General features: G+C 36.8%; 1 protein-coding gene across 1 annotated transcript in view; it reads right to left on the bottom strand.

Moving 5' to 3' along the window:
• beta-Man (beta-mannosidase) overlaps positions 1-20,994 on the bottom strand; it is a 386,558-nt gene extending 365,564 nt beyond the window's left edge. Inside the window, exons 1-2 of the mRNA XM_090413087.1 lie at positions 20,559-20,994; positions 4,402-4,548 (exon numbers count right to left, since the gene is read on the bottom strand). Coding sequence (XP_090269213.1) covers positions 4,402-4,548; positions 20,559-20,730 — 319 coding nt within the window. The 5' untranslated portion in view covers positions 20,731-20,994. The remainder of the gene's footprint in view (positions 1-4,401; positions 4,549-20,558) is intronic.
• Between the last annotated feature and the right edge of the window lie 1,642 nt (positions 20,995-22,636).

Raw genomic sequence — 22,636 nt, 5'->3', positions numbered from 1 at the left:
TAATGCTATGCATTATGATAAGGTCTGTGTGGTTAGCCTAGTGGCTATGCGCTTCACAACCATATGCCTGGAGAAGAAGAGGTCTAGGTTCGATTCCTGTCTATGATGTGAGGTGCTTAAGGATCTTCCTCAGCCATAGCCAAGTTAGCCGATTTTGGGCGTGGAGGGCAGGGTTTTCCCCCCAGCTTATCTGGGGTTTTTCATCCTGCAAATAGGCAAACTGATCCCATGAACACATCAAGGGGTGTACAGGATACGATAGTACTACATGAAAAAAATTACATCATTACTAACTTCCTATCTACAATTTTCCTCCAAATCAGTCTGTTACTTGTCAAGACTCCAACATTATCAGATCTTATATTTCTATTGTCTAAGGCACTTTGTACCGTATCAATCCACCTATATCTTGGTCTTCCTCTGGGTCGTTTTGCTGCCAACCTGGCAGAGAACACTTGTTTTGCTAATCTTTCTTCACCCATTCTGATGATGATGATGATGATGATAATAATTAATTTTTTTTTTTTTTAATATATATATTTATTGTAGAATATAAACAGGTAGGCAGATGGAAGAAGGTACTGTGTTCATTATTTAAAAGGAAGAAGTCACTACTGTCAAGCATACACTCATAAATTCGTGATAGTGCTCCCCCACCGACAGAATGTCATGTCCATTTAAGTCCCTATAAGAATTATAAGCTGATGTAGTTGCCATATATTTACAAATCCACCTAGCTATTGAACACTGCTCTCACATTTGGAGTGAGGCTCCTAAAAGCTTGTTCAAAATGCTTGATTCAATAGAGGAGCACAATTAGGTTGATAAATGACCCATCTCTTACCAACTCACTCCCTTCACTTTCACATAGGAAATGGACATGGAAAAGTCCAAATGGAAAAACTAATAAAATTGACTTTATCCTCAGCAATAAGAAAAACATCTTTCAAGACTAATCTGTTATAAACACCTTCAACATTGGAAGTGACCATCGTATGGTACACAGTAAAATCCAAATAAACTGCCAAAAAGAAAGAAGAAAAATGTTTCGAAGATCAAAGCGAAGTATAGATGTACACAAACTCAACATTAAAAAAGATATATTCTAACATGAACTAAACAAAAGATTTAAACATCTTATTATAGATGACAATGCTGATCTATCAGAAAGTAATGACATCACTACCCAAAACCTTTTACAATGCTCACTTGAAATAGCTGGTACCACAGAACAGAAAACAAGACAAAATTTCTAAAGAAACAAAACAGCTTATGAAGAAATGAAGCGAAATGAAACAATCAATTAACCTACAGAATAAAAGAATATACTGAATTGTGCAAAATGATCAGAAAAACGTATCACAGAAGAAATAAGAAAATTCAATTGTAAATACAACAAATAATTGAAAACAACCATAGTCTCAAAAAAAGCCAAACAGCAATTGATGAACAGCAATAAACAGATGGTTGCAGTTTATGCCTGAAGAAAAATGATGTACCAAGAACACAGAAGAAGTCTACCCTAATTCTGATACATAAAAAAGGTGAGGTAGAAGACTTGATGAACTACTGACCTATCAGTGGTTAACAAAGTGTTTACAAAAGTCTTAACTCATAGACTTTGTGCAACTCTAGACCCAGCACAACCAAAAGAACAGGCAGGCTTTCAAAGGGGTTTAGTACAATAGACTATATTCAAGTTGTACAGCAGATTATTCAACAGTGTAATGAATATCAATTACCACTATGTCTTGGTTTTATTGACTATGAGAAACTTTTGATTCACTTAAAACTTGTGCAATACTTAAAACATTACAAAACCAACAAGTGGAGGAGCCATACATCAGGACCATCAAATCAGCATACACAAATGCCACAGTAGCAATTCATTTCAGTGGTAACATCTCTACTGTGGAAATACAGAGAGGTATAAGACAGGGTGACACAATATCTCCAAAATTATTCACAGCATGCTTAGAAGAAATATTCAAATTTCTTGATTGGGAAGAGAAAGTTCTGAAGATAAATGGAAGATATTTAAGGCATTTATGCTTTGCAGATGACATAGTTATCTTTACTTCAACTGTGCATGAATTACACACTCGTATCCATGAACTCCAAATTGCTAGTAAAATAGCTGGCCTAAAGATAAACCTAAAGAAGACCCAACTTATGTTCAATAGCTATGTCCAATCAGAATTAATAAAAATTAATAATGAGGAAATTAAACAAGTAGATCATTACATATACTTAGGTCAACAGATATCAATGGAGCAAAATATCATAGGCAAAATTAAAAGGCACATGATGTTTTTGTGGAAAGCATTTGAAAAATTACATTCAATATTCAAAAGCCAACTACCATTATTACTGAAGAGAAAAGTTTTTAACCAGTGTATTCCTCCTATATTAACATATGGCTGTGAAACATGAACATTAAGTGCAAAAAATTTCAGCAATTAAGAACAACGCAATTTAGTATGCTTGGCATCACAAGACTGGATCACAAAAGGAATACGTGAATAAAACCAAACCAAAGTCTCTGATATCATAGGAAGAATGAAACATCTGAAGTGGCAATGGGCTGGGCATATTGTTCGAAGACAAGATCAACGATGAGCAAAAGAGGTACTGGATTGGATTCCACGAGAGGAAAAATGCCCACGATGCCGACCTAAATCATGGTGGATTGATGATATCATCAGATTTGCAGGAGTGACATGGGAAAGGAGAGTCATGGACAGACAGTTTTGGAGTAATCTTGGAAAGGCCTTCATCCAGCAGTGGATTGGCAATGGCTGAGAATAATAATGATGATATATATATATATATATATATCTCATGATTGATTTGACTCAGCTCAAAACTCAAGCAGTAAATAGTACTTAGCCCCTCCGTAATGCAATTGCACAGTAGACTGTGCCTTTTGACTAGAAAAGGCCTAAGTTTGATTCCCGTCACGAAGGGAGGAATCTTTACATGGGCTTTTTTTTTTCAACTGAAGGTGAATTAGTCAATCTCATACAGAGGTAGCAGGGTATTTTCTCCCAGAAACTCAGGTTTTTCATCCCACATACAGACAAATCAGCCTTCAGGACACACGCAATTTACAGACAAAAAATACTGATGGTGGTGGTGGTTGGAAGTGGTGGAGACAAAGTGTTGTAGAGTAGGTGCTCTCCTTGATGAGTCTCCTTGGAGGTAATAAATTGTAAAAAGAAAATCTCACTGATAGGGAAATGTCTACTGCTTCCATAGTATTAAATTGGACAATTAGAAAGAAATATGATTGTGCACTAGGATTATGATTCCATCATGAGCAGGACTATCTGCAGTTATGTCCTTATGAATTTTAGTGAAATACCTTAAGGTGGGACTCTCACTAGATTTGAAATATGTTTCATGCAAAAAGAAACAGACTCGTTTGTGTTTCTGCAGCAGAATCTTGATATTATCGATATATTGGTAGAGAGATAAATTTTCACTGTTGAATAAAAATTTTAACTTTCTACACAACACTGTAAAATTTACTTATTCTTTTGATTTAGCTGTCAAATGATATATCTTCTGTGTCTATACTCAGCCAGGGCCTTGTAAGTGCTCTAGAAAATGTGGATGAAGGATTCATGCTCAATGGATTTTTTAGTGCCATAGATCCCCATGGTGGGTTGGGTTGTATGGCTACTCATGGATGTTCACTATCCAGCAAGCAATAAATGTGCTTGAAATGTTATACCAGCACCACAACAGTGTTATACTACAGCAATCCTTGGGATTCATCCCCAGACTGAGATAGCAGGCTTCCAGAAACACCTTTGACCCTTTGGTCCTCAGGGGCCACCTTGGGGCCCCTGAGGACCATCCATCTTGCTGAAGCAGGGGCCAAGAAAATTCCAGACTACTAGAATCACTCCCTTACCGCAGTCCATAGTCACACTGCACAGCAAACATTGTGGCAGGGAATTGGATCCCAGTGGTGGTGGTGGTCTGGAAGACAAAATAATAACAATAATAATAAAAGGACTCAGAAGAAGTAGTATGAGTAGAATGGAAGTGTCAAGAAGAATGAAAGGGCCAATACCATTATTGGGAGGCATCCTCCACCATGAATGCTGAAGATATTTTCACTTCTAGGGAAGTAATATTTTCAGTCACCCACAGGTGCTCAGTAAGAAAAGTAGCATGTGTGCATCCCACAATAAGTCTTCAGACTACGGGGAGATGCCGAAATAATAATAGTGAAATCACTTCTCTTTTTACAAAAATATTCCTATCTGCATAGTAGTTACTTTTGTTTTTCAATTAAAAAAATAATAAAAACTAATTTACAAAACAAACACTCTGTTTTTAAAATTAATGTATATGCAGAATCATAGCAATAAAGGTTTAATTCAATGAAACCTGAGAAGTGTCTAGAAAATGCCCAGTCATCTCTTCCAATCCATCTGTACAGGTCATCGTTAAATCGATAATATGGATCATCAATAACACCTGCTCTCTGAAGATCAGTATATATTCCCCCAGGAACATTTGCAATAATAGAAACACCTATAAGAAATTAAAAAAAAAAAAGAATATGTTATGATAAAGAAATGGTGCCTGTAATAGCACTATACTATCTATACAACATCCACAGATTTACTACCATATCATTTGAAATTTGGTTTAACATTATATGTTCTTATCAAGCCTTGATTAATAAAAGATATTTAATGATCACTTTATTGGGATATTTCATTTTAGAAACAAAAGTTTTATGACCAGAGAGATGGGGATGGTTCAAGTTTTGAAAATACAAGAGGAGAGTGTGTTACAAATACAAGTACTATGGATATCAAGAAGACAAGGGGATGGATGGAATTTTAACATGTGTGCTTTAAGAGAATGTGCTAAGAAACTGATAGATCTGTTGACTTGACTTTTCAATGAGAAAAGACATAGTAGGAGGGTAAGATTGTATCACTGTATATGGGTGGTGGTAGAATGGAAATGTCAAATTACAAACCAGTTTACATTTCTTCTGAAGTTCCTAAGATTTTGAATTAGCTGGACAGATGAACAAATTAATTGGGGTATCAGTTTTCTTCTTCTTTAACCTATCAGTCCCTTAGGACAGATAGAGTTCCCTTATTAGAGGTCACGATGAATTAATGCAGTTAGCACCTCATTCCTCTACTATACCCTAAGGACAAGTATTTATGGGTGTAGATCAGTATGTTCATAGGGATGGTTTGCCTGTTCTGAGAAACAAAAAAAAACCTAAGTTTCCCAGAGGGAAAAAACCCACATCTCTATGAGACTGGCTAACTCACCATATGATTAAAAAGACCTGATGAAGGATCCTCACATTATAGATGGGATTCGAATCTGGGCTTTTCTAACCAAAGAGCTTGTTTGTACCAACTGAGCTATGGAAGATCTGAGTACCAGTTTAATTAAACTAAATGTAAGATCATGAAGTTTGGAATCTATCAATGGGAGGCCACAAACTCTGTTGGAGGAACTGTACTAGAAGAAGTGGAGGAGGTAAGGGACCTTGGGGTGATGACTGATAGAAACTTGAAGTTTAGGGACATATCACAAAGTTGGTGAAGGTAACCCAGAGGATTGCTGCAATACTGAGAATGATGCTGAATAGCAGAGATAGAAGAGTGGTGATTCCATTGTGTAAAGCCCTGAACTGACCACATCTGGATTACTGTGCTCAGATTTAGTCACTGAGATTTGAAGGGAATAAAATTAAACTTAGAGAAGGCACAAAGGTGGATAACAAAAATGATATTAGGACTGTACAATGTTAGCTATGAAGACAGACGGTGGCAAGCAGACTGCAGAGTTTGGTAGCCAGAAGAATACAAGGTGATGTGATTGAGACATTTAAACTGTTGAGAGGTAGTTACAGGGTTGACAATGGGGGAGTTCTTTTGTATGGTAGAACAAGAGGAAGGAACAAGGACAAGGGGTCATCCCTAGAAGTTACAAATGGAGGAAGTGATTTTTTTTTTGCATGGATGATGATTGGACCAGGGACTGCATTGCCTGATAGAGTGGTAAGAGCACAAACAGTGAATAAATTTATGGAATGGCATCATAGACTTTGTGTCATTTAAAATGGACCTCCTAGGATGAATCCTGACTTCATGGAGATCCTGAATAATAATAATCCATTTTGGTGATGAATTTCAATTTCTGCCCATCATGAGATCTGAAACCACCTCCAATTCTCTTCCATGCTGCACAGTCCCTAAATGTCTTTTAATTCTGTAAGTAAAACTTTCATATTACTCTCCAGGGATATGTTTCAAACATGGATAAATTACAATATACATTTCTTAGATTTCATCAAAATGACTATGAATCAATCCAAAAAAAAAATTAAGGTTTTCTCTAAAAATTCAAAAATATAAACCTCTGCAACTCACAATATGTTGGCTCAATGGCCTGTCATGGCCCTATAACTGGGTTTCATAAACCTAATAAATGATCTGATATGACAGTTAATCCTGGTTATAGCCTGATGCTTGTCAACTGTGTGCATTCTCAGGTTGATTTATCTGTTTTGCATAATGAAAATCTTGAGTTTACTGATGAAAAACTAGTCACTTTCATATGAGAGACATCTCTGTAGCTCAGATACTATCAAAGATGCCCTTTTGTTGGAAAGAGATGAGTTCAAATCCCATTTGGGATGTGAACCTTTATAAGGACTTTTCAACTGAGGGAAAATTAGCTCATATGAAAGTGGCAGGGTTAATCCTCCTGGAAACTCAGGTTTTTTTCAGGCCAGGAAAATGCACACACAATTTACAGATATGATACACTAGCTGATAATAATAATAATAAGAAGAAGGACTGGCTAACTTGCCTTCAGATGTCAAGGCCATATAAACATTCTTTGTGATTTAAATGGGATTTGAACCTCTAAGAGCACTGTTATTATCTACTAAACCACAGGTCTTTGTAGATTTTGTTTAATTTATTTAGAAATTTACCAACACACACACACACACACACACGCACACAGGGTGGTTCAAAATTCCACGTACAAACTATGAGGGGAGGTAGAGAACATCAAAATCAACCATATTTACATAGGAAAGCATGACCGGAAACGCCACCCAAAAATGATAGGTGGCGCTGTTTGCCAGCACCCCAGGTGAGCAATTGGGGCTTCCTTATTCAAGCTTTCAATGTTGTACGAAGAACATGCGTCATTTTATGCATGTTCTTCATTTCACATACCTGATGTGAAACCATATTATGTATCCAACTACTATTGAACTGTTCAGTTATGCCTAGTAAAGTTTTTTACACTACTTACTGCCTTGTGTTATTTCTGTATCTTTGTGTCCCTGTTAGTACCTTCCGGTGGCATTTCCAGTCATGCTTTCCTATGTGAATATGGTTGATTTTGATGTTCTCTGCCTCCCCTCAAAGTTTGTACATGGAATTTTGAACCACCCTGCATATATATCCAGCCTGGTTGGCTGAGTGGTTAGTGTATCCGCTTTCCAGCCAAGAGGCTACAGGTTCGAATCTCACCATGAACACGAACGTTTGTGATAGTCCTACTAAGTCTGTGTGGAAAGGGAATCTGAGACCTTGCCACCTCTAGCAGAAGACTTCACTCCCAAAACTCTCTAGGGTATGGCAGTGACCATTTTCCATCTAGAGATGACAAATGTGAATAACTATACATACAGCTGTCACAAGCAGTTAAAAAAAAAAAAGATAAGTATTAGTAGTAAGGAAAGATATTATTGTGTTTATTTCATTTGTGATTATTTTTTTTATTTCATTGCCAATACTAGTTTTCAAGTTTACACTATTAATTGGCAACTTTTTTTCATATGATTGCATGGTATTCTGTTAGGATTTTATTGTCTCAGTATCCAACTGTATTCAACATGCCAGCTGCAGTTTTAGCAACTCACCCAGCCCACCACCATTTAAAGACTACATTATTCATAGCATTGTTGATGATTTTGTTGCCTGCTACACATGTCGTATGCATGCATCCACCGTTTAAAAATGTGCCAGGTGCGAGATGGGAATGTGCGGAATGTAGGCTTTGGGGATTGTTGGGAGACATAAGTATTTCCATCTCAGGATCAAGCAGCAGCAGAGATAGTGCTCTGGAAATGGATAAAATTCAGTTTGTGGATACCAGTAGTGTGTTGGAAGGTGAAGAGAATATCAGAGTTTACACATGGATTTCACCTTGGGCAGTGTAGCAGATGGCGATAGGTTGTCTGATGGCCATGATTGTGTGTGAGAATGTAAACTGAAAGCAGGATATGTGGAGAAAGAGAGAAACAAAACTGATGAGAAAGGAGATAGAAGGAATGAAGACTGAGCTGAAGATAGCGAATGAAGATATTAGGATAATGGAGAGGTTGGCTATTGCAAGAAGAATGAGAATAGGTGTAAGAGAATGGCATCAGAAAGCAAGGGAGAGAGGACAGAGAGAGAAAATGGGAGAGACAGTGGAAGAGAGGAAATTGCAGAAAGTCAAAAGAGTGTGGAAGCAAGGGATAGAGAGATGAGAGGGAGGAGGGACAGTGGAAGGGAAAGGAGAGAGAGAGAAATAGTAATGGTTGGAATTAACGACCTGAGAGATTATTAAACAGAAGCTAATGTAGTTTGAACATATTATGTGAGCAGATAAATCATTAGAAAAGGCACTTATGTTGGGAATTGAGAGAATGAGAAGGAGAAGACTGCAAAAGAGTTGGACAGACAACATAAAGGAACTTACCAACTTGTACTTACAATTGCTGAAAGAAAAGAAAAGAGTTTGAGCAAGATGGAGAGCCTTTGTTCATAAAATAACATATATAATTCAATAAAATAAATAAATAATACAATTTATTTTTTAAATTGTAGTTCTGCAATCTAACTATTTTAGAAACCTTGGTCTGCAGTTCTACAAATATTGGACAGCACAAGTTCTGAGTCTCTTTTATGCATCCAATCATGAGTTGATCTTGATTCCTCAAAACTGGACAAATCAAGTAGACAAACAATGATAATGAATGATATGATTGCAAGAATGTGCAAAAAAAAAGAGGTCTGGAATTTGTTGATGTCTGGAGTGCGTTTGAAGGCAAAAGACAGCTGTATGCAAGAGATTGGTTGCATCTGAACATGGAAGGTCATAAGCGTTTGAAGAAGTTACTGTTTTCTGAACAAGTTGAAGTAATTGGGCAGGGAAACTAAAATTGAAAAGGTTGAGTGTAAGAGGGAGAAACTTATGCAGTGAATGTATATTTGTTGATTCTTTTTCGAGGAATAATTTGAATATTATTATTATTATTATTATTATTATTATTATTCAGGCCTCCATGGAGTCAAAAGCCTCATCGTGGGAGGTCCTTCCTAAGAAACACAAAGTCTATCATACCACTCTTTAAACTCATTGACCGTTCTCGCTCCCACCACTCCATCAGTGGTGGATAAATATAGTGGATAAAAATCAGCATGGGACTACTGAAATTAGTAGAATGAATATCATTCTACTAATAACAATGTATGTAAAGCTGGTACAAGAACTAAAGGGAATCTGCAATTTTTGTATACTAATGCAAGAAGCATTTGAAATAAGAGGGAAGAATTTTTGGCATTAGTCAGTGCAATCTCACCAAAAGTTGTAGGCATTAGTACGTGAAACTTGGCTGTCAGCAGAAGATGTGATTACTGGAATTGAATGTGATGGGTACAGTATTTTCAGGGAGGATACAGAAGATAGAACAGGGGAGGAGTACTGCTGATGATAGTGAAGAGTTGCAGCCAAAGAAATCACTACCCCTGCACTCATTAGTGCAATGAGTGCAGGGTTAGTGATTATTATGGGAGGATTTTAATTATGGTGATATCAATTGAAAGGAGGAAATATCACAGGGCAAAAAGGAAATGGAATTCACACACCTTCTAAGAGATAATTACTTTAAACAGCCCATAACCGAAGGGACTCGTGGTGTGAGAGTGTTGGATCTGGTCATAGGGTCAGAGGACATATGCATAAGTAAGGTGTCCACATTACCTCCAATTGGTGAGGGCGATCATGTGGTATTGACTTGGGAGGTTGCAAAATTTGTGGATTTCTCTCTTAAGAAGGGGTACATATGGAACTACAGGTTAGGTAATTATAACAAGCTTCGGAGTGAGCTTACAGCCATCCCATGGCAGAACATATTGCAGGGGAAAGATGTTAGCAGTGCATGGGATATAATCAGCGCGTATCTGAGGAAGGCAATATTAGAATGTGTTCCCATGGTCAGGAAGACAAACAAGGTAGGCATTAGATGGACGAGTAGTAGTAACAGGCTTGATCTGCAAAAAAAGAAAATGTTATGGAGAATTTACAAGGAGAAAAAAGCGATCAGTATACTCATGAGCAGTACAAGGCTCAAGCTATGAAGGTTACCAGCATAGTAAGAAAAGATAAATCAGATTATGAGACCTTAGCCAAGATGATCAAGGGTAATTCCAAAGAGTTCTTCTGCTATGTGGCAAGTAAAAGGAAGAATGACTTTGGAAGGATAACCTTAATGGGTGCCAATGGTATTGAGGTGACCAATTCCGATGTAATAGCAGAGTTACTGAGTGATCACATTTCAAAACACTATCATCCAAGTGAGGATATCTCTGTACCTGTAGCAATAACTAATGTGAGAATTGAAGTTAATAAATCAGAGGTACTTAGTATATTGCAGAATTTAAATGCAAACACTGCTGTTAAGTTCCGAATGAAACTAAAATTAAATTATTTCACGTTTCCTACAGACTTAACATGGGCTTGCATCTTTGAATCGATTATTGATATATCAGATATGCTAAATTGTTGTAATGTAATAAAATATTACTAAACAGGACTTTTTCATTGAATTATGTTATAATGTAAAGTATTGTAAAGTGCTTAAATGCTCAACCCTTACTGCTCTTGTGTAAGTACTTATAAATTGCTGGGAGAACGGATAATCCGATTTAGTAAAAGTGGCCGGAATCTAAAACACGTGCAGCAAGTAGTATATGTGCACCCTTTTGGTAAGCATGCTGTCTCCCCCTCTCTCTCTCTCTCTCTCTCACACACACACACACACACACACACACACACACACACACACACACACACACACACACACACACACACACACACACACACACACACACACACACACTCCGTAGATCATGCTAGAATTTCGTGTGTGGTGCTGAGTTATGGGTGACTTAGAGGTAAACGTGTGGCGTGCAATTTAAAAAGTCATGTAGCGCCTAGAAATGCTCTCTTACGGTCTGGATCAAGACCGCAAGAGTTGCCTTCTTGCGGTCTTGCTGTTGTGTGTGTGAAGCCTCCTCGTGGCATCCTCTCGTTCCCCACAGATTCGAGACAATGACTGAAGAACTTTGCCGTGGAATTCCCGAAAGTTTATCAGTCAGCGATCTGTCCAGCAGAAGATAATCACCGATGCTTACGGAGATATCATTCCGATGTTGAGCCAGTTCACCAGAGAACAATGTCTACCTATTTTCGGCAGCAGAGATAACTACAGCTTGAACCCTTGAAGAATGCCTCAGAGAAAGCAGAATGAACTTGGAATTGAAAGTGATTGTCCAGACAAGATATGTGATATGGCCAAATGGTTCCTCAGCAATTGGTAATGTATAGTATGTTTTTTATAAGTAAATGTGTAATAAGAAGAATGTCTGTAACTTTAGGAAGGACTCTAGAGATTGTTTCATTTCATAATAGAGTAATAATGAGATTTTTGTGAAAGAAATAGTGAGAGAGCACGTGGATCCTAGAGATTGTTTCTTTAAATGATAGAGTAATTATGAGAATTTTGTGAAAGAAATAGTGTGAGAGCACGTGGAGCTAACTTAGTAATTCAGTTAACAAATGTCCTTAGTATTGAAGAATAAGTTTGATCTATCAAGTTGAATTTGTCAACTATAAATGAAGTTCTTTGTTATGCATGCTGATGCATAACATGATATGATAGAGAATCTGAATCATTAATGTTCATTCCTTAGCAATTGCAGATTACTTAATTAGAGTATATTCATAATGTGTAAGATGTTTCAAATGAATTAAATGTTTTTGCTTTTTAAGTTTAACTGATGACTTGCCTGATTTTCTTCTCTATTGCACTTTCTCATAAAATACAGACCACAGTGGGAAATTAATTTATAGAGAGGCTACGACTGCAAAAGTAATTTATAATGAAGTATGATTGTATGCTAAACAGTGTTCTGGTTCCTTAATTCTACACTCTTTGTTAATCTAGGATTCAGGGTGGCGCAGTGAAAAATAAATTTTCCCTGAATCCGAAAAAGGAATTAGAACCAGTGTTGAGACAAAGGAATTGGCAATGACCATTAGTATTCCCTTTGTCCCCCAAACCACTAGCATCATTCTTATAGGTAAAGATCGGCCAAGAGAAAATATTGAAATTAAGAAAAATAAAGTTTTGCTATAGAAGGATTTTACAAAGGCACAGATATAAGTGTAATTAAGAATTAAAAGTACAATACAAAAATAAATAAGAGAGATAAAATTTTACAATGGCACAGCAAATTTTACACTGCTATAGGTTTAGATGAAATATCAGTTAGGGTGTTGCGTGAATGTGCAATGGAATTGTCAACACCTCTTACTTGGTTATTTAAGTTAAGTTTGAACTCTGGTATGGTCCCTAGGGAGTGGAAGGAAGGCAAAGCGGTTCCTTTGCATAAAGGTGGCTCTAAGACTGTGGTAGTTAATTACAGACCAATCACCATCTCGGGAGTGGTGGTAAAAGTATTGGAAAAGCTGGTTAAGGACAGAATTCAAGAATGGGTGGATCAAAAAATATGATACTCTATAGGAGTCAACATGGTTTTGTTAAAGGGTTATCCTGCCTTACAATTTATTAACTTTTTATAATAGAATGACATCTCAGATAGACAAGGGGAATGGCTACACAGTGATACTTCTGGATTTTGCTAAGGCTTTTGACAGGATACCCCATTGAATACGGTTGCACAGATTAGAGCAGATGGGGATGGATACTAAATTGGTGATATGGATAAGAGAATGGCTCATGGAGAGATACCAGAAAGTAGTGTATGGAGGAGCAGAGTACAGGATGAGGCCATTACTGTTTAATTTGTACATAAATGATATAGGAAATGACTTGAAAGGAGATATCAGTTGTTTGCTGAATTATTTATATAAAGTTGGGTAGTGTAGTAAAAAAATCAAGCTGATGTTGAGAGTCTGCAGGATGATTTAAATAAGCTGGCAAAATGGGCAAAAGGTAATTGATGTCAGTTCAATGTGGAAAAGTGTAAAGTTATGCATTTTGGGATAAAAGATTACCAGTTGTGTACCACATTGATGGAATGGCACGCCGAGAGATTAATGAGACTAGGGACTTGGGGGTGTTGGTGGATAGGGAGATGAAGTTCAGAGGGCACATTGTTAAGGTGTCCAAGATTGCACATAGGATTAATTGGTTATTGAAGAACAAACTAACATCCAGAGATAAAGAGGTTATTATTCCCCTTTATAAGGTGTTGATACTTCCACATTTGGATTACTATGCTCAAGTCTGGTCACCTGGATTCCTTGGAGATGAGGAGGTTGTGGAGAGGGTTCAGAGGAGAGTGACTAAGTTGGCGAGTGATGTAAAAAATGCTCCATACATTGATAGATTGAGAGCTTGTGGATTGCAGAGGTTGGTTGATAGGCAGAGAAGAGAGGATATGATATAAACATTTAAATTATTAAAAGGTTTTATAAGATTGATGCAGTGGAAATATTTCAGCTGTGTGATAGTGATGGAAGAACAAGAGGTCATCCCTGGAAATTAAGGAAAAGTGTGGTTAACAAGAGTGTGAGAATTAGATTTTATGCTTGGAGGATGGTGAACAAGTGGAATGCATTGCCTGACTCAGTTGTAAGTTCTTCGTCTGTAAATGAATTCAAGAAGAGGTATGATAGATATTGTTTTGATAGTTTGGGTTTCTCGCAATGAGTCTCCTGACTCCATGGAGATACTCATAATAATAATAATAAACTGTTAAATTGCCTGAGTAGTTAGGTGTCCTTCAACTACCATATTATGTGGAAAGTTTTTATGCTTGGTTACAATGTATATTATTATATTTGACAAGAAATTACATTGTTTTAATCACATATTCAAGTGTAAACATAAAAGTAACTTCATGACTAATCTGCTTATGAAGTCAACAGCCTCTATATACACTTTGCATTTATTGTCTCAATAATGCAAAATATCTTTACTGGAATGGTTACTAAGACAATTGATGTGAAGTCAACAGCCTATATATAAGTAGAATAGTTTTAAAGTTACTTCATTCTTGTGCTTTCACTTGAGTATAGGATTAAAACACCTATATAATTTCTTGTCAAGTATAATATACATTGTAACAAAGCTGAAAAACTGTCCACAACTATCTCTCATCCAGAATATTTAATAATACGGTGATACTTGTAAATGCAAAGTAAAGGATTTTTGCATTGATTTCATTTCAGTATTTTCTTGGGTCTGACTCCCACTAATGAGAGCTTAATAAAGGTCGAAACTGGTCTGAGTAGTAATACTTTCATAATATTTTTGCATTAGAGGATACTAAGGCAACTGATGTGAAGTGTCAACATTCAAGTAATCCAATCATGAAGTTACTTCACACATACAATACACTTTCTTGCAAGTATAATGTAGCATATAGACTTTGAAACTCTTTTTACTTGAGAACAATTAAGGATTCATCTTTGGCATATATATATATATATATATATATATATATATATATAGTTTTATGAAAAATATTGAATGACTAGAACCGAGATTTAATTAAAAAGGTTTTAATATAAACACACTACTAGTTTCGGCCTGTAACAGCCTTCTTCAGGTGACATTATAAAAGAAAAAACACTAGACATTGAGGGTTAAAAGACTATGAACATCATAGACAGTCTTTATACATAATTAGCATTAAAACGTTGTAGTTGTATTTGAAGCTGTTCTTTCATTTGTTGCATTGTTGGGAGAGTGCGTGCTTGCTGTATCACGTGAACGCCAGTACATGATTACAGCTGAATGACTATCCGGGAGGTTGTAGCTTAAGTTGTTATTTAGATGAACAGGATTGAAGATGATTTCTCTCGATTCCACAATTTTTCTCTCTATTTTGTCACTGCAACGGAAGATGTTTGTAGATTTTTCCCAGCAGACTTTGTGACTTTGGTTATTATCATTAGGATTAGCCGAGAAGAGGATATGACTTGATAATGCACTTGCTCGCTGTCTCTTGTAAGTAATGTCACTCATGTGTTCTTCCATACGCATTTCGACAGATTTGTCTGTCTGCCCGAAATAAGGAATATCGCAGTCACATAATATTTTATATACGCCAGGGTATTTGAGTTGATGATGACAAGGTTTTGGGTGGCTAATTAAGGAACGGATCTTTGGAAGTGGAGTGAACAAGGTTTTGATATTGTATTTTTTTAGAACTTTTGCTAATTTATGTGAAACAGTACTTATGTAAGGAATAGGTATATTGCTTTTGAATCTATTTGTTTCTTCTGAGTGATGTCTGGGAGGATTAAGAAGGAATTTGTTAATGATTTTCTTGGAATATCCATTAACTTCGAAAGAAGTTTTCAGATGGTTTATTTCTGTAAGCAGTTCATTTGGATCATCAAGAAGAGAACGGGCTCTATGTCCCAAGGTGGAAATTATTCCAAGCTTATGAGGAGGGAAATGATGAGATTGACTGTGCAGATATCTGTTGGTATGTGTGGGTTTTCTATATATCGATATTTTTAGTTTACCAGCAGAAGAGCGAGTCAGTTTGACATCAAGAAAAGGCAAGGAATTATCCGTTTCAAGCTCAGCAGTAAACTTAATACTTTGATGTCGGCTATTGAGATGTTCGAGGAAAACCATAAGGGATTCATGTCCATGGCTCCAAACAATGAAGACATCATCCACATAACGTTTCCAAACTTTAGGTGTTAAAATAAAGGAAGAGATAGCCTTGGTTTCAAAATCTTCTAAGTAGATATTTGCAAGAACAGGAGATAAAGGATTACCCATAGCCAGTCCATGATTTTGTTTGTAAATATTATCTTGAAATTTGAAGTAACCAGACCTGATGCAATGTGTAAGCAAGGCTAACATTTTTTTGGATAACTTGTCCTTGAGTAATGTTAGGACTTCATCTGTTGGGACATTAGTGAACAAAGAAGTTATTTCCAAGCTAGCCATGATGTCATTTTCATCAACTGTAATATCCTTGATGTATGTAACAAATTCTGTAGTGTTCTTGATAAAGGAAGGTGATTTCCCTGAAAAACTTTTGAGGTATTTGGCAAGGTATTTTGAAAGATTGTATGTAGGAGAATCGATACCTTCTACAATTGGGCGTAATGGGGTGTTCTCTTTATGGATTTTAGGAACACCATATATGCGAGGAATTAACGGATGGAGAGAGCGAAGAGATAAACGGACGTTTCGGGATAATTCAGTTGTTGTTTTTAATAAGTTGTTTGTACGATTTTGAAGTTCACGAGTTGGATCTCTCTCAAGTATTGAGTAGGTATCATTATGTAGTATATCAATCATTTTATTCTTGTAATCTTCGGAGTTCATGATGACTGTTGCATTTCCTTTATCTGCAGGGAGGATGATTATATCTCTGTTGTTTTTTAAACTTTTAATAGCTTTGCGTTCAGTTGAAGTAATGTTGTCTGCAGGTGGTTTTGCGTTATTGATAATAAAGATTGATTCAATACGTAGAAGGTTTGCATCTTGTGGAGGGAGAAAAGAAGCAGCTCTTTCTATTTTTGTAAGTAGTTTTTCGGCCTGTAAAAAGGCTGTTACAGGCCGAAACTAGTAGTGTGTTTATATTAAAACCTTTTTAATTAAATCTCGGTTCTAGTCATTCAATATTTTTCATAAAACTATGTATGTTAACCGAGTCAATGATCATTCTGTCATATATATATATAATATATATGCATGCAATTTGTAGTATTAACTTGCGTTTTGAATAAATTTAAAAATTTATTCAAAACGCAACATGTTTCGTCGGATTGTCCGACTTCTTCAGGCATGGGAACATAGTTCATATATGCCTTGACGAGGTGGAGCGACGCATTGTCGAGCCTAAGGAAATTGTTATGGACCTCATCACATAAATAATAACCTTAGCTATAATCTATCGTACTCTTTCAGCTCTGATATCTGATACTGGTACACGCATGAAATCAGACGCACGCAGCTACTTAACAATAGAACTTCAACACGGACTGTAGCTACAGTTCAAAGCCAACTGAATTTTATAATAGTCATTTTATAGTGATACGATGTTTCTTATAGTGTTTACTTGCTTTCTATGTTCCCATGCCTGAAGAAGTCGGACAATCTGATGAAATATTTTGCGTTTTGAATAAATTTAATTGTTATTCTAGTCTCAGTTATAGTCAGTATATATAAATATGAATATATATATATATATATATATATATCATTGTAATCTGCTGTTGTGGTGGGATTGGATGGTATACCAGCTCGTGTCATACGTGAAGTGGCTAAAGAATTGTCAGTGCCCTTGACCATTTTGTTTAATTTGAGTTTCGGGTCTGGGTTAGTCCCGAGGGGGTGGAAAGAGGGGAAAATAGTTCCACTGCATAAAGGAGTTCCAAGACTGCTGTTGTAAATTACCAACCGATCAGCATATCTGGAATCGTTGCCAAGGTCTTGGAGAAAATAGTCAAGAGGTGAATACAGGAATGGATTGATGAAAATGGGATACTGTATGGGGGACAGCATGGTTTGTGTAGGGTGGATCATGCCTCAGTAACTTGCTCACGTTTTATAACACAGTGACAATTGAACTAGATAAGGGTAATGGGTTTACAGTGATCCTACTGGACCTTGCTAAGGCCTTTGACAGGATACCACATGGAATTCTAATCAGTAAACTGCAGCATATGGGGATGGATATAGGGTTGGTGAGATGGATAGGAGGGTGGTTGATGGAGAGATATCAGAGAGTGGTTTATTCAGGAGTAGAGTCCAAAAGATGGCCTGTGACTAGTGGTGTGCCGCAGGGTTCTGTTCTTGGACCACTACTGTATAAATTGTTCATTAACGATATAGGAAAGGATCTGAGAGGAACTGTTCATTTGTTTGCTGATGATGCAAAGTTGGGTAGAGCAATAGTGAATGCACAGGATGTTAAATTTTGCAAGATGATTTGGATAGTTTGGAGGGCTGGGCTAAGGAGAATGGATGTCAATTTAATGTGGCAAAATGTAAGTTTATGCATTTTGAGATGAAAAGATTAGCAGCAGTATACCACATTGGTGGAACTGTACTCCAAAAGATTGACGAGGCCAGGGATTTCGGAGTGTTGGTGGATAGGGAGTTGAAGTTTAGGGGACACATCGCAAAAGTGGCTAAATCAGCTCATCAAATCACTTGGCTGCTGAAAAATACTTTGACGAGCAGAGACAAACAGGTTATTGTTACTCTGTATCGAGCCTTGATAAGACCCCACCTAGACTACTGTGCCCAAATTTGGGCGTCAGGGTTTCTTCTTGATGGGGAGGAGGTGGAGAGAATCCAGAGATGAGTGACCAAGATGATAGTAGGTCTATGGAATGAACCTTACGAGAACAGGTTGAAGATTTGCGGGTTGCAGAAATTGGTTGATAGGCAGAAAAGGGGTGATATGATTGAGACATTCAAATTACTGATGGGTTTCTATAAGATTAATTCAGAAGATATTTTTGAGAATAGGGCTGGTGATGGGAGGACTAGGGGCCATCCATGGAAGCTGGGCAAAAGTGTGGTTAGCAAGGGTGTTAGAGCTAGGTTTTTTACTTGGAGAGTGGTGAATGAGTGGAATAAGCTTCCAGAGTCTATTGTGGGTGCCATGACTGTAAATGAGTTCAAGGCGAAGTATGATAGATGCTGTGTGTATGTTGAATAGTTGTTCTTGACATGATGTTAGGGCCTCCCCTCAATAAGTCTAAGGACTCCTTGGAGTTGCCCGTACTACTACTACTAATAATAAGATTCCATGCATAAATTATCTTGTTTGTTTGTTTGTTTGTTTTGCAATTTGCAAAAAACAAAAAATTAATTTACAGCTACTTCAATGAGATAAGGACTTTTGGAACACCTTGTACAAGTTTATAAACCTAACCTGTGAATAAGTTATTTTATTTTATTATTTTTTAATTCCCTCCTCAAAAAAATACCATTTTTGGTCAGCTATCTGAAAGGAAAATAAGAAAGTATTTACCAACTTACAAAGGTGTTACAAGTGCTGATAAACAGGTTGATAATCATCATGCAAAGAATAACAAGAATAGCAAAAATAACAAACGGTTACTTTGGCATGATGGCAATCATTTGTAAATTTGATGATGATTGCAATGTCTTATAAGGCACTTAGAAAGCATTAAAAAAAAAAAAAAGCACTACTGTGCACAATAACTAGATGCCAACTGAGCTTTGAAAATCATATAACCAGGTGAATATCACAAACTGTGAAACTCTCAACATGTGATCAACATAGCAGCAGTACAACCAGTGTCCCTTGCAGAGAAACAGTGACTCAGTATTGCCACTTCTTTGTTGTTTGTAATCAGAGAAATTTTGTCACAGTGGCATGAAAAGTATGTCTTATTAACAAATTTCAGATTCAATATTTTAAGGGAAAAGGAAGTTCATCTGGCTAGTTAGTGCTGATATCCAAGAATTGCATGTTGTAGTTTCGTATATGACACAAAATCTTTAGAGAAACAGTACATGTCTTATGATACTAATTGATCCACCTAGAAGCCTTACTGTCCTACCTCTCGTTTGAGAGAGGTAGGCCACTAAGGCTGCATGCACAATAATAAGGTTCGCTATACAATAATTGTACAGTTTACGGCGCAATTAATTTACGGTTTTGTACTTTCTTGTTCGCATGGTGATTTTATTTACCCATGCTGTTTACATCAGCACTGATTCTAGTTGTGCTGCTTCATTATTTATCTACTATATCTTTTTTCTTCTTCTTCTTTTGCTTCATTTATCTACAGACACTTGTTCAACATTTATATGTATTAATATTACCGTGCACCAGTGGCGATTCATCCATAAGAACTGCACTGAATGCAGGTTGTAGTACTGGCTAGCCAGTACCACTCGCTAGTATACTCAAACGCTGCAGCTGCATTCAATGCAGCCCTTAAGGACGAGCTGTCACTGCCGTGCACCAGAATTATCTCCATGTGTCATCATTGTATGCATGCACAATAAATCGGTTGACAATGATTATATAATGGTTTTAAGAAGCGCAGAGATTACAGATTCAGATAGCGAAGAAATTCTCAACTGAGATTCACCACACTACTGTAACCATTGTTGGATGCAACCACAACAAAATAACTACCACGTGTTTAGTAGCTTAGCACGTGGTTAACGTAAACACCGGAAATTGCTTTCGCACTCAGAAATATTTTTAAAAAAACTTCCGAAACTTACTTCCATTTTTACTCACGGCTCTCCATAATCCATTAAGCGAAATATGAGATGCAGATCTTGATAAACTTGACATGTTTTGAGTTCTACTTTCATTTTGCAATAAACAGAATGCAGTCGACACATGGAAAAATAGAGATGCAAGTCTGTAAAATTTACAAGTGACACCAACCATCGCAATTCTTTGCCACGACTGTTCCGAACTTGTAGCGATGTGAAGTTCACGAGGGCTTCTGGCTCGCGCATGTACTTGCTATTGAAAATCACGTGATGTTATTAGTGATAAATAACAACGCTAAGTTCTTGTATGTTTTCTGGTATGAACTATCAGAACACATATTAGGTTGAAACAGTTCATGTCCAAAAGCGATATGATGAACTTACATAGATAACTCGAGATTTCGAGTAAAATCATCAGAGGGAGCTGACCTTCATAATTTTTAATTTTGATGAAAGAAAGTTGTTTCGTCACCTTATCCTTTAGAGCAGAGTTTCTCAAATTTTTACTACGACGGAACACTTCACAAATCCTGAAATGTTCACGGAACACTTTGGTTATTTTGTAATGTATTAATTAATAATTAATTGGTAATTTAGCTTTTATTTTATTGTTAATTAATAATTGATAATTAATTATTAATTTAACATCAATTAAATCGTCATTAAATTAATTTGTGCTGATTTTCATTGACATATCCCATTCTGATCACCAAAAATTTATAATATTATTATAAGTACTTACAGTGAATGCAGACTTTTTCTCCTGTGTGCTGGTTTTGTAGGGTAGGTAAATATAAATAAAATAAATGAGTAAATCTAAGCGTTAAGAAAAAAACAATCATTTATTGTAAAATGTTAATTAGTAAAAACAAAAAACATAAAAATAGTAAAACACGTATATTGCAAATGAAGTTCTTAATGACTCCGATGTTTTGGGGTTTTACAAATTATTTTTTACAAATTACAAATTCTTTTGATATCAGGCACAATATTAGAAAATTGAATTCTCATATTTGGTGTAGTGTCGAGTTTTGGTGTAGCGTCCTGGACTTTGATTTGGTTGCAGCATAATATGAAAATCCTGCCTCGCATAAATATGTCGTTGTAAAAGGTAGTAAAACAAAAATAGCTAGTTTTGGCACGCTGGGGTACTCTTCTGTTGAATTTGTCCAGAAATCATTTATAGCATTTGTTTAAGTTAAGGGATATTACATCCCATATTGTTTCTTAGCCGAATAAGAAACTCAAAGATTTTCATGCCAAATATAGTAGAAACTATATAATGTTCGGCGATTCCAAGCGTAAGCAAATACCTGGAAACTGCAGGAACTGACCTTTAAGGTAGTGCAAGCTGAGGCAACTCATGTCAAAGGTGGAGCAAGTTCCGATCACTATTCTTGATATTTACCCATAATGTGAACTTAGCTCCTAGGAGCTGTACATCTTGCACCACTTTAAGGGTCAGTATGGGATGTAATATCCCTTAACTTAAACAAGTCATATGTCGCCGAATTGAAGCCTTTGGCTCTTCATATATCTAATAATTTATTATGACACCTCTCGACAATACTCATAGAAGGGTTGTAAGTTCTGTTCGCTACAAACTTGATATTATTAACTATTATTAACTAGGTCTACCTACTCACTGATGAAACCCCAATGAGGGTGAAAACCGGTGCGAGGCGGATCTGGCTTTTATTAACTAGGTCTACCTACTCACTGATGAAACCCCAATGAGGGTGAAAACCGGTGCGAGGCGGATCTGGCTTTGAGTGGCTCCACTTGGAGGTAGGTTTTTGCCTGTCTCTGAGTGGGGCCACCACTGAGATTATGGCTCTGCTTGGTGGTGGGGTGAGCCTGCCACTGGATAGAACCAATGCTGAGTTCTTCTCGGTGACGGGGTGAGCCTGTCATCGGGTGGAACAACGCTGAGTTGGGCGATGTTTCGGGATCGTCTTATTTTTAGAGCCCGCTTCACCTATACATAAGGTTGAAACCGGTCTGGGTAGTGACCTTCTCTCATAATGTAGAACAGTAATACAGCTCTCCTAGGAGCTAAGTTCACATTATGGGTAAATATC

Source organism: Typopeltis vanoorti, chromosome 23 (genome assembly GCF_054136105.1).
Source record: "Typopeltis vanoorti isolate ZY-2024b chromosome 23, IOZ_Tvanoo_1.0, whole genome shotgun sequence".
NCBI lineage: Eukaryota > Metazoa > Arthropoda > Arachnida > Uropygi > Thelyphonidae > Typopeltis > Typopeltis vanoorti.
The sequence above is the reverse complement of the archived record's forward strand: the minus strand, read 5'-3'. Positions and strand labels throughout refer to the sequence as shown.